Genomic DNA, 12,723 nt, shown 5'->3' on the forward strand with positions numbered 1-12,723 from the left:
TATAGTAGTATTTTCTTTACTACAGTGTCATAAACTTCTCAGAATCTGAGAACCTTACACCCTGAACCAAAGATAAATACAAATTCAGAGAAATATCTAGATTTAGAAATTCATTTTTGCTCTCATTTTCAGATTTTCATTTTTGCTATGCAGAAACCTGAAGACAGACTATGTACAGCAGCAAAAGACTGGAACTCAAGAAATGCAACAGACTGATCAGCAGCAATGCCTCTGGAACGCCATGAGAAAATATTTATTACTTTGACAGTACACAATATTCTGTCACAAAAGTAGTATTGAATATTTCATTAGTATGCCAGGATGGACAATTTAGCACATAGTAAGTTGGGTTACAGTGAGTATGGGAGCCTGTGACAAGCACTGTGCAGGTGTCCCAATCTGCTTGCTGTGGCATGGAAATGTGGCACCTTCTGAAAGAAACGCTTTCGTTTATATTATTTAAAAATTTGAGTTTTCTCTTTTTAAAGAGTAACTACATTCAGTCCTAGAATCCTGATACATATACTGAAGAGGACATCAACTGCTTTGTATGCAGTAAGGACATCTAAAAACAACCAATACTAAATTAGCTAAGGTGATGTACTACCCAAGTGAAAAAGCATCATGGATCACTGTACAAACCAAAGGCCTGCTCTTTTCTACTGTTTTACGTCTCTGTCTAATGACATTATTTCCTGCACCTCTGCTCCTATATTGCTTTTATATATGCATTTCCCACCTCACTGTTTCTCTCTTCAGTGGAAATATATGTTCAGACTTTCAGTAACCTGAGACAGTAACATCCAGAAGCTCCAGAAGCATCTGCTCTGTCTTTGCATCTAATTCACAGCTCATCCACAATCAAACAGCACATTTCTACACTTCTCCCCGAGGATTTAAAAAAATGGAAACACAGAAGCCCCAGGCAGGCACTCTTGCATCAGCAGATACTGCATAAGTTCTATTTTCTGTAAGCATTGCATAAATACCTGCTGTTATTTTCAGCCACAAGAAAGAACACGTTTGTAAGGCAAAGTCTTACAAACCACACCAAGCTGAAAACTTGGTATCTATACCAAACTAAGGTATCTATATGGTTTGTATGGAACAGAGCTCTTATCTTAAATATTACTGATTTTCAAGAGAAAATATCTTTAATGCTAGACTTATTAATACCTATCAATATAATATAAAACTGATATATACTATCAAAACTCAACAAAAACCAAAGCCTGGACATGTACAAAGCTAGAATTTATTGCCATACCACCAGCATTTACAGTAACTTCTAGGTATAATTGGTGAAAGTAATTATAAATAAAGATAACAACTCTACTTCCAAAGGTAAATTACTTTTCTATATTTCCTAGTGTAAAAACATTAAAATCTGCAAACACAGAGCTAACATTACCTTCTCTCAAAGGCACAAGAAAGCAAATAGTTATCTTTCCTGCTTGTGACTCTCATGCAGAAGGTTGACAACAAGGCCAGAGGCAATGAAAATAATATTTACTAAGTACTTTTATAGTCACTGTAAGTGTGGATAGTGGGCAATAAATAGTTAAACACAGTGGACAAGTATTATTATTATTCATTATCATTATTTCATAAATAATTATTAATAATTATGAAAAAGGCAATGGTTGCTTGCTAAAGGAAAACAACATTATTTAATGATCATAATTAGTAATTTTGTAATAGAAGACTCCAATTGCCTGTAAACAAGCTATATAACTGGTTCCTGGGTGTAGGAGGGAGACAGTGAAGAGATCTGCATGTACCTAAGTAATTTCTATTTAAGTCTATCATAGCTAAATTGTATTTAAAGCAGAGCAGGTGTACAGCATACTGTAGACAAGAACTACATGTCACCTGTGCAAACCCAGTAATCACTTGTCTATACTACACTTCCCCACCCTAAAGAGTGTAATGTCACTGAAGACAACAATCCAGTACAATACATGGGTATCTATGATTTTCCTTGTGCCCTTTCACTCATCTTTCTGACAACCAGGGAACATTTGGACTATATAATAAAACACTATCTCTATCTGCAACTATTTGGAAGATGGAGGAACATTGTAAAGCAGTTTTACATTGCTCTTCAGATTGATGTTGTAGCCCTGAAACATCCAAGCACAATCACTCTGAAAAAAAATGAGAGGGGGGTAAAGTGAGTACTGACATTTCATTAAAGAGTTAAAAGTCATGAAATCTTCCACTTTGTTACAATGCGTTGTCATTTATGATTTACACTAAGACAGTGTAGTGTACTTTATCACTCAAAAACTAACATGCTATTTCTCCATTTTTCTTCAAGCTTAAGACTGCTCACTCACTATAATTTATTTGACACTTCAGTTATAAAATCACTTGAGACCAAGTGATATAATAAGCAACTCAAGTAGGCTTTCAGCTTTGAAGATCAGAGCATAAATTACACTTCTATCAAACGCATGGACCCAGTGAGCATGGTTTACTTTTACCCAGCAACCAAACAACTACTACAGCTGTATTAGCAGCTAAGGTTTCTAAGTAATTCAGTTCTGGAGTAAACTCCAAGCAGTTACTAAAAACAGTTTTGGTCCATACCAAAAGAATTCCTCTTAAAAGATACTAAACGAGAAATCCCATTCAAAATGCTCAAAAGAGGAATTCCAAACCTTCCTGGGTTGAACAGTGACTGGGATTCACAAGCACAGAATCCGTCAATGCAAGCTAAACTCTCCTAGACCTACAAGATCCATGAAAAAAATACAACAGCCTGTGTCCCTCCCATTTTCATCAGATCTCTTTGTCACTTTTGTTATCAGGAGTCCAGTAGCTAACAGATTAACTAAATTAAACTTACTGTACAGGAGTGGACCAGAAAGCTCCAACAGACAAGCTATTAATCTCAAATATTGCCTTTCACATTTATTTGCTTTTGATTAAGAACAAACTGTAGAGAATTCAGATACAGTATTTAGATAGGACTCAGCCTCCAGAAAGATTATAATGAACTTCTGAGTGAGTACTGCTACATACCCCAGAAAACTTAAACCAGTTCTTCCATCTGGTTTGACAACGCTCTTTAAGAAGAAATGTAGATGAAAGGATGTGTACGTCAACTAGCAAAATTTTCTCGCTTTGCACAAATCTGCCATGTCCTAAGAGACATAAACTTAGGAGACTTAATATAATATCAAGCTTAAAAAGCAGAAAAAAGGGCTATTTTCCAGTTCTTTTCAGAGGAAATTTCTACCAAGCAAGTTCACTTAAGATCATTTACATTAAAATGTTGTATTACTGCATTAAAATAAAACTAGTATTATACGTAATGTATATATACATTGATTTAATATATACACACATATTTGCATATATATTGTGTATATATCATAAGCCTTGAAGGAAAATGACACAAAAATTGTATGTATAAAATTGCAATTGTACTTATTATATATAAGTATAAATAAAATTAGATAAGGAGCTGGATCCTTTCAAAGTCTTCTGACTTCTTCAAAGACCAAAGCTAGCTGTTCCAGCTCCAGTTGTTTTCTGAACTTGGTAAATAAACAGAAAACTGGTAAGGAGTAAATGTTTTCTATATTTTCCTTAAAAGGTAGAATGCATAACAGGTTTATCATTTCTTTGTAGCTGTATGACTTCTCTTTTCTTGCAACAGTGGAATAAACCCCTCACAAACTGAATTACTGTATTCTGAACCTCATTTCACATTTTAAACCATAGGTTCACATTACTTCAGACACTACATGCATATCTTAAGTACAGTGAGTGTGTTGCATTCAAAGTAATCCATCTTGCACATTGAAACACATTAAGGAAGAATCCAAGTCTGACTCCAACATTTCTTTGTACTCAAGTTCAACTGCTACATGTAACTGGAAGAAAGAAGCCAGCTAAAACAGGGTAACAGCATGAGGGCAAACCTCCAGCTGACAGCCGTGAGAGCCAAGAACCTTTCAGTGGGGCAGGCTGCAAACACCCATGGTGGCAACAGCCCATGATGAGGCACAGAGTAAATCTGAGTGGGCTGATGCAGAACCAGATACTCACAACCTCAGCAGGGGCAAGCTGCCTCGGCCAACGGGGAAGTCGAAATCCACAGACCTTCCAGACAGAAAAGCCACTGGCACTCCCATGACCAGCCTGCATAGGGGCAGGTCACACAACTTTCTTTAGAGTTCCCCCAGTTAAATTTCATTTGGGCTTACACTCAATTATGTGCAGCAATGGCCAAGGTACACATTTCATTTCTATGGAACTCTGTTTTTGCTCATCACAGCCACTGTCAAGAGACTTGACTAATGCTATGCTTAATCTTTTAAATAAGATCTGTTAGGGGAAAAGAAAATGAAATCAAATACAGACAAGTTAAAAATTTAACCAAAAAAAATTAAACTGTAAAATTAAAAGAGGAAATAGAGGAAGTTCAAAACCTATTGGATGCAGTATAATTTGGCAGATGTAGTAAAGCTAATAAATCAATACTGAGCACAGCAAAAGAAGTAAATTAGTGAGGTAGACAATTTCTACCTCTCTGGTATCTACGTACTATGCAATATTTACTGCCCCTTCTCATTAACAAGGTTATTCTGAAACATACCTGTTCCAGAAGTTCCTTATATGTTATTTTCTCTTTGGTATTTGTTACAGGACTGTCATAAATTATGGCAATTTGGTCTCCTTGTCCATTCTCAACATGACGATCCACAGCATTGTAACAGATATTCAGCTCTCCACCTACAAACCTAAAAAAGAAGTTTTAAGTATGTAATAGCCAGCCTTCCAAACCAAGACAACCTTTTCTTTTTTTCTTTTTTTTTTTTTTTTTTTTTTTTTTTTTTTTTTTTTTTTTTTTTTTTTTTTTTTTTTTTTTTTAGCATTTTGTGTTTTTCTTTTAAGGAATGAGAGCATTCAATTAAAACATAGCTCTTAAAACATTATACTCACTTCAGGAAGTCATTTTTTATTCTGTAACCTCATGATTGACTCAACAAGCTAAATACGACTATTAGTGAAAACAGAGAAAAAGTACTGTATCTTATTTGACTTAGCTAAGAATCTGCTAAACTTGGTCTTGGTTTAACTTAATTTGCATTAATCACTGATTTTTGTATCTATGGTATCACAGAAAAAGCATAAATTCACATAAAATAATTGGACATTACAAAAATATGTTATTATCCTACTTTGTACAGTGCACACATATCCTTTTCAAGGAAACAGGTGCAGGACTCAAAATAGTCTTATTCATCTCTTGGCAATAACAGCTAAGCATACAAGCATCTATAGCTAAATGAAAGTGACCTAAACAGTTATAAGATCATATGATTATAATGCATTTGACAACACTGTTTTACATCAGTGACTCAAAATTTTCTGTGAAGTGATATGAGTCATAGCCTCTTCAATAGCTAGACATTTACAGAAAATTCTTATCTTCCAATTAAAGAAAAACATTTCACAAACATAGGTTTCACTTTTATTGTCAGTTTACACAGAAAAAGAAAATAATCAGCATAATCCTCGAAGTACAAAAAGACAAAAGGTACCAGATACAAAGACAACTCTACTTACTGGAAGATGACACAGTACCTAAAGGTTAAAGCTCACACTAAATGATGCCCTTTTTGTTTGTTTTTCTAGCTGTACATACCCCTCTGCAGCAAAAATACCAATACACAGAAAACACACAATTGAGAGTTTCCAAAAGGTTCTATGGGGACAACCGTACAGTGATAACATATTGTTATAATGCAACTAGAAATAACAGATGGCCTAAAGTAACTCACTACTAGTTAAAAAAAATATTTCCTTCTTCACTTTTCCTCTTTAGTAAAAGAGTGCTCTAAATCAGGATATTTTACATATTACTCTTGTATCCATACATACAGACGCCATGGGACAGTTTTTATTGTCCAAAAAAGGCAATTATGAAATTAAAACCAGTTAGGATGTTTAGGATGCAGCAATCTTACTGCAACTCCTTTACAATGCCATTTATAAGAAGAAAGTGGGGGACCATGAAATTCACAAACCATTCTCTACTACAAAACCCTTTCCCTAAAAGGAAAACCACATGAACAATAAAGGACCTGGAATTGTTTCACATAATACAGAGAAACTCTGTATTACTGTCATAAAAGTTGTGTAAGGCTCAGATTTTTATATCAAATCACTGTAGGATGATATAAGCAAGGGAACACAGTAACTGGGCTATGCATATTCACTTAAAAATGGTCAAAACATGAGCAGGCATGAGAGCTTTGGTTCTTCTAAAGACACATGGCAACATCAACATGAATGTTTAGCAATCACTTACAAACAAGTGTGTGAAAGATATAACTGTGGTTTAGTCAAAAACCAAGACTATCTGGAAGGTGTGATGAGAGCTTTGCTACCCTGTTCAGAAGGAAAAGAAGGTTCTGACAGGATCGGAAAAGTGAAGATGCACCTACCATAACCACGAGAATTTGGCTTTCCTACTGTCACCCAAGGACATGCTCAAATTCTGGCTGACAAATAAAAGCTCTGTGGCTTTGAAGAGCTGCCCTGTGCTGCAGCAAGTTTCTGTTCCAGCGATTCTCATACAGATGAGCACCTGTGAGGAACTTTGATTTGTATGGTTTGAGCTGAAAAGAAAAAGCAGCCTGAAACCAGGACCCTTGCTATAAGGACATCAATGAGATGCTTCTATTTCAAACAGTGGTCTAGAATCAGAAAGAAAATATTCCAATAGACTGCAGAAAGATCAGAAGCGGATCCACAGGATGTTTGCAAGAACTGCCAGAAAGTCTTGCCATAATAAGCAGGACTGTAAAATGCTAATCTGTTGCTAATCAGATAATTATCTCAACACATACTACCAACTGAATCCAAGTCTGAAGAACCTTATTGTATGCTGTGTTCCTAATGCTGACAATTTAATAACATAAAACAAATGGAGCAGAGAGAGAGTGAAACAAATAGAGTACACAGTAACAACTCTAACACATCAAAGAAACTACATTCAGTTCACTAGCAGTCTCTTTGAGATGATTGTCTACTGTCCACTGGTGCTGTGGTGGAAAAAAATGACAGGGTTCCTCCAGTCAAAAAACCACAGAACTTTTACCAGGCTATAGTATCAAAACAGTTTGCACCACAGCAACATTTTAAACCGGTATTCTGACAATACCTACCTATCCTTCTAACACCTTTTTTTTCCATACATCCATGAAAGCAGCAGCCTTTGATAATCCACATTACATCAGATAACTTAGGCCAAATATGGCATCTTCTTAATAATTTGAGTCTGATTACCTACCCCCTTGAACCTCTCTGCTTACAGCAGTCACTTAGGACATGCAGGCTCTTTGTGACTGGGTTTCAACACCTTTCATCTGACCCCAGCCCTGAGGTCTCTCAGAGTTTGTTGTTTCATAACCAGGAATCTCAAGCACGTGCACTTGCCTCTTAAATCATACTTTAAAATTACTACTTTATATTAACATTTAAGAAGTAGAAATAGAAGAGGGCTGATCCTCATGTTTTACCCTCAGCAAGTCAGTTAGACTCCCACACGAGACTCCCAATACATACAGCTTAACATCTACCATATATGGCCTGGAAATATTTTTTATTGCATTTGGTATTATTTTGGATGTGACAACAGCCTCCTTGATAGCAATGAAATAAGTACAGCATTGAAGAAGGCAACACATAATTATGCCTTAATTCACTTCACTCAAATATTCAAAAGTTATCCCCTAATTTCAAACACTATCTGCGATCCTCAGAATCAAAACAGTTGTACTCAGAGACAATTTTTAGTCTACATGCAATGGCGATGGAAGGGAGGACGGAAGGGAGTGCTCTGAATAAAGATGGCATATATGCAAAAGGAAAAACTGCATTATTTTGCACCACTTTTTTTAAAAAAAGCATACTGATAAAATTCTTTCATGCTATGCAGGGTACATATACTTTTCCCAGCTAGGTTCCCTGGGATCAAGTAGATTTTATTTTTTTTAATTTTTTAGATGAAATGAGAACAGAAGCTGAATAAAATGTGAGACAATATTAGATAATTTGGGTTATTATTATGTAAATTGATCTTGTCACAGTTTTAGAAGTGTAAGCAATATTTGGATAGCAATCTGAGCAACATGTTTAAAATTCAAAGGGGATTATATATTGCACTTATGTCTTAGCAGCAGAGAAAAAACATATGTTGCAAAATTGCCCTCTGCCTGCACACATTAGGGAAAACTGTTTCCACACTCCTAAATAAATACTTGTTTTAACCCTTTTAACTGGGATTACACAAGATTCCAAAATAATCTGTTCAAGTGTTTCACTAACTTCAGCATTAAAAAGACTTTTCTCTCTAACATCTGGTGACTATGTTTCCCATGTTGCACTTCAAGATCTCCAGTTTTGACCTGTTCAAAGCCAACTCGAGGAAGTTTTTCCTTCAACTTCTTTGCCAAATTCTGTGTATTTTAAAACCCAGGTCTCCCTTTCGGCTTTTACACCAAAAAATTTCAAACAATTCCATCATCCTTTTCTTGACCAATCATGTTTCTCATCTCTTATCATTTTTCATGTAGGCAAAACCAGATGTTTTGCGCTGTATCAGCCACTGATGCAGTTTAGAACAGTACCTGGGCTTACTGATTCAAAAAAACAAGTCAGGGGATGGCGACACTGATCACTTACTTTCTGGAAATCATTTTGCATTCCACTGACATAATTCTGGCATTTCCAATGGCAGAGAGTGAAGAAAACACACTGGAGCATGTTGCATGTTTCTTTCATGCTCTTACAGCATTTAGAGAGGAAGAATTGCCTTATGCCTACATTTTAAATACAGTAACAGCCTCCTTCAACTTCTTCAGTTGAAATAAATTACATTAGAAAATACATGAAAAGCATCTGTTTCTGCAAGTCTCAGGTTTTGCAAGCAAATGCAAAGATATTGAAAAAAACCCCTGTATTTTCAATTGACCTAATAAAATGTCTCCAAAAGAGGAAACAAATTCTAACTCAAGAAGCACATACATAAACTTCTTAATACTATTCTTCAGGTCTCCATAAACAGCTTCCAAGGTAAACCTCTGACCCAGAACTTCATCTTTACCCTGTTAAGCCAGCAAGCCATGGTTTTGCTTGGAAACCTGGCTTCTTTCTCAGCTGAGTTCCATTGTCTGTTTTCTCTTCAGCCTGTCCTATCAAAGACCCTCCTCTATGTTCTCTCTCTCTCTTATATTCAAAGTACTTGCCCACCTGTCGCCCTGCTGAGCACACTGACTGCTGGTAACCGTTTGGGACTTCAGAGGCATTAAAGTACAACGGTCTATCATATACAGCCTATTAACACTTAAAGTGAACTTAAAAAAAGAAATAAAACTGCATGTTGCACATTGAGACATTTGTTTACACAAATCTGAATTGCTTAAAGTTTTATTATCCTCAGAGCAACAGGTACCTGGCAAGCAAGCAATTACAGCCTGATGTTGAGTCTTCGACTTGCATCTTTGTACAAGGCCATATCACAGACTGGCTTGAGGGTGGAAGGGAACTCTGGAGGGCACCTGCTCAAGCAGGTCTGTGGCATCCCACTCTTAAGGGAAGGGCAGAATCTAAGGATTCATAAATGCTCATGGTCAAAAAGAATGACATTATTAGTAAATTCCACACACTTTATACGGAAATTGGTGTCAGTTAGTCCCTGATAACCTAGTATAAGCACATGGCAGTGGGTTTTAGATAAAGGTAGGGTGAAAGGTAAAAGAGAGAGATGAAATAAAGAGGGGGAGAGAGAAAGAAAACAAGAAAGAAAATAAGATCACCAGTCCTGGCTCCAGTGTTGATCCAGCTGATGGGCTGTCACCAGACCTGAGGCACACAAGCACCTGGGCTTTGTGGGGGTACCATTTCATAGATAAGTTTCTTGCTTTCTATGCAAATTAGTTATCATGCACAGTCCGTTCTTCCAGACCTTTCTGAAAATGGGTAAGAGGGCTTCGGCAGTCTTTGGTGGTCCTGATCCCCCCCTACAATCCATGCCCACTTCTCAACCTTCCTCCTGCCCTGCACTGTGTTGTGCTTATCTCCACGAGCTAGAACAAGGACATTTGTCCCAGAAAAGTGCTGTCCTACCTTTGTATGGCCCCGTTCTCCAGCCACATCCTGTTCTTTCTCACAGTGTTATTACCAACAATCCTTGGTTGGCTTCACAGCTATCTGGCTATGGGTGTTTGAGACACACACATTACCACCCTTATCTTCTAGGCTTCTACAAGGTCAGCCTAGAGTCAGGATGGCATTTTAGTATCTCCACGGATGGAGATCCCACAACCAGCTCTGTGCCAGTGCTCAGTCACCCTCACATTAAAAAAGTGTTTCTGGACACTTAAAGGGAAAATCTTGTGCTTCAGTTTGTGCCCATTGCCTCTGGTCCTGTCACTGGACACCACTAAAAAGTCTGGCTCTGTCTTCCATACACCCTCCCTTTAATTATTTGCCCGCATAAAAAAAAGATAATTTCAGTTTCTGCATCCACAAAGGACAAAAGATGCAAGTTAAAAAGTGAAGCTAGAAAAGAGTTTGGAACTCAAGTTTGACTTCAGACCATGAAATATCCATTTTCCCTCTCAAAAGGCCAAACAACTTCCACCTGAGAATTCACAATGCTTTACAAACACCTAACCATGACACTTTGAGGAAGCAAGCTTATCCTGCTCAGCAAATCATACCACACTTGTGTGACAGAATCTGATAGCAAAACTGTGTTTATTTGCATGTATAATATTCTCATTCCTTAGTTCTTCAAAAGTAACCATTTTACTGATTTCATTAGGTTTGGGAATGCCACAGTCAATGAGCTTTACTGGTCTTTAATAACAGAATTACAAAACCAATTAGGATGGAAAAGACCTTAAGATCATCAAGTCCAACCATTAAACCCAGCACTGCCAAGTCCACCACTACATGTTGTCCCTAAGTGCCACATCTACACATCTTTTAAATACCTCCAGGGATGGCAATTCCTTCACTTCCCAGGGCAGCCTGTTCTAATGTTTAACAACCTTTTCAGTGAGAAAGTTTTTCCTGATATGCAATATTCCGAATATCCAATATTTCTAATATCTAAACCTCCTCTGGTGCAACTTGAGGCCATTCCCTCTTAAGGTCCTATGACTTGTTACTTGGGAGAAGAGGCCAACCCCCACATGGCTACAACCTCCTTTTAGGTAGTTACAGAGAGCAATAACGTCTCCCCCGAGCGTCCTTTTTTCCACGCTAAATAACAACCCCAGCTCCCTCAGTTGTTCCTCATAGGACTTGTTCTCTAGTCTCTTGTCTAGACCCTAATTATCTGGGTAATCCTACCTGGACTTTCTGAAAAGTGCCATGACCTCGAGATCAAAGCCTCAAGGACCCTATCTAACCATTTTAGAACTTCTGACTGTTACACAGGCCACCACGGCTGGGTGTTGCTTATAATTTAGCTTAAGACATATAAATTTTCACTACTAGACATGTCAAGCAATGATATCAGACACCAGTAAGAAACCAAGCTCCACTCCTCCGGTTCTGTATCTCTTAATTTGTACAGATTTGAAAATGATTAATATTTTAAATTATATATTTAGAATTATTAGCATTTTAATCAAAAACAAACCAAAAAAATACAAAAAGGGCAAAGAACATTGATGTACCAAAGAAAGATGACCCCTATCCTACAGTGTCTTTTATACTCTGCATCAGCTTTTCTAGAAAAAATATCAAAAAGCATGATGTAAACTTGCTGAAAAAGAGGCAAAATGGTAAATACAGAATTTTAACAGTAAACTACCTTTGAGAAAGTATTGAAAATACTATCCAGCAATTTATAATAAGGATATCATATTCTGTCTTAGAGTAGTTCACCATTCACTGATGAAGATATATATTACAATGCCAATGCCTTTGCCAAACATTTCCTTAACCACAACATCTAAACGATGGCCTACTTAGACAGTATCTGAGATTAACCAATCCCGAAAGCCACCGTTTTTATACACCTGTGTTTTCATACACCTGCCTCCTCTGGCACCTGAAGCCGGGTTTCGATGTTCACGGCAACTTGTTGCCAATTCAGACCCAAAAGGGGTTGGACAGGGGAGCATCAGGAGCATTCATCTACATCATCGAGCCGCACATGGACTCACACACGCACATGTCACGCTTGCCAGAGCGCACGCTAACACGCCCTCGCCCAGGCTGCTTAACTTAATGATTATGTTTAACCAAGTGTAATCATTTAACTCCTTCGATCTCCGCAGTCGTCTCCTCCATCAGCGATGGTAGACCGACAATCCCAGAAAGATGCTGGGATAGTTCTGTGGTGAGCACGTGACCCCAAGCCCAGCACACCCGCAGCCCCCTGTGCAGGCAGCCCTCCCCCCCCGCTACAGCCGAGCTGTGCCGCCCCGGCCGTGCCCGGCCTCCGAACCGCACCGGGGGCACTCGGGCACTCACCATGAGGTGCTCCCCAGGCTGCCCCTCTCCAGGGTCCGGACCCAGGGCTTGTACCACTGGATCTGCTCGGCGACTTCTCCCCAGACCTTCTCGGGCTCCGCCAGGCAGGACCGAAAAACTTCCTCGTACTTGCCCACCGCCCGGGAAGAAGCGGCGCGGCCGGCGAGCGGCGGGCGGGGGGCAGAGGCGGCCCGGGCCGGGAGCGGGACC

General features: G+C 38.3%; 1 protein-coding gene across 1 annotated transcript in view; it reads right to left on the bottom strand.

Moving 5' to 3' along the window:
* Positions 1 to 12,722, bottom strand: part of ACSS3 (acyl-CoA synthetase short-chain family member 3) — a gene marked incomplete at its 5' end in the record, with an annotated part of 74,183 nt that extends 61,461 nt beyond the window's left edge. The window contains 2 exons of the mRNA XM_008641131.2: positions 4,610 to 4,754; positions 12,514 to 12,722. Of these exons, the coding sequence (XP_008639353.2) occupies positions 4,610 to 4,754; positions 12,514 to 12,722 (354 nt within the window). The remainder of the gene's footprint in view (positions 1 to 4,609; positions 4,755 to 12,513) is intronic.
* Between the last annotated feature and the right edge of the window lies 1 nt (position 12,723).

The sequence above is a fragment of the Corvus brachyrhynchos genome, unplaced genomic scaffold (genome assembly GCF_000691975.1).
Source record: "Corvus brachyrhynchos isolate BGI_N302 unplaced genomic scaffold, ASM69197v1 scaffold9, whole genome shotgun sequence".
NCBI lineage: Eukaryota > Metazoa > Chordata > Aves > Passeriformes > Corvidae > Corvus > Corvus brachyrhynchos.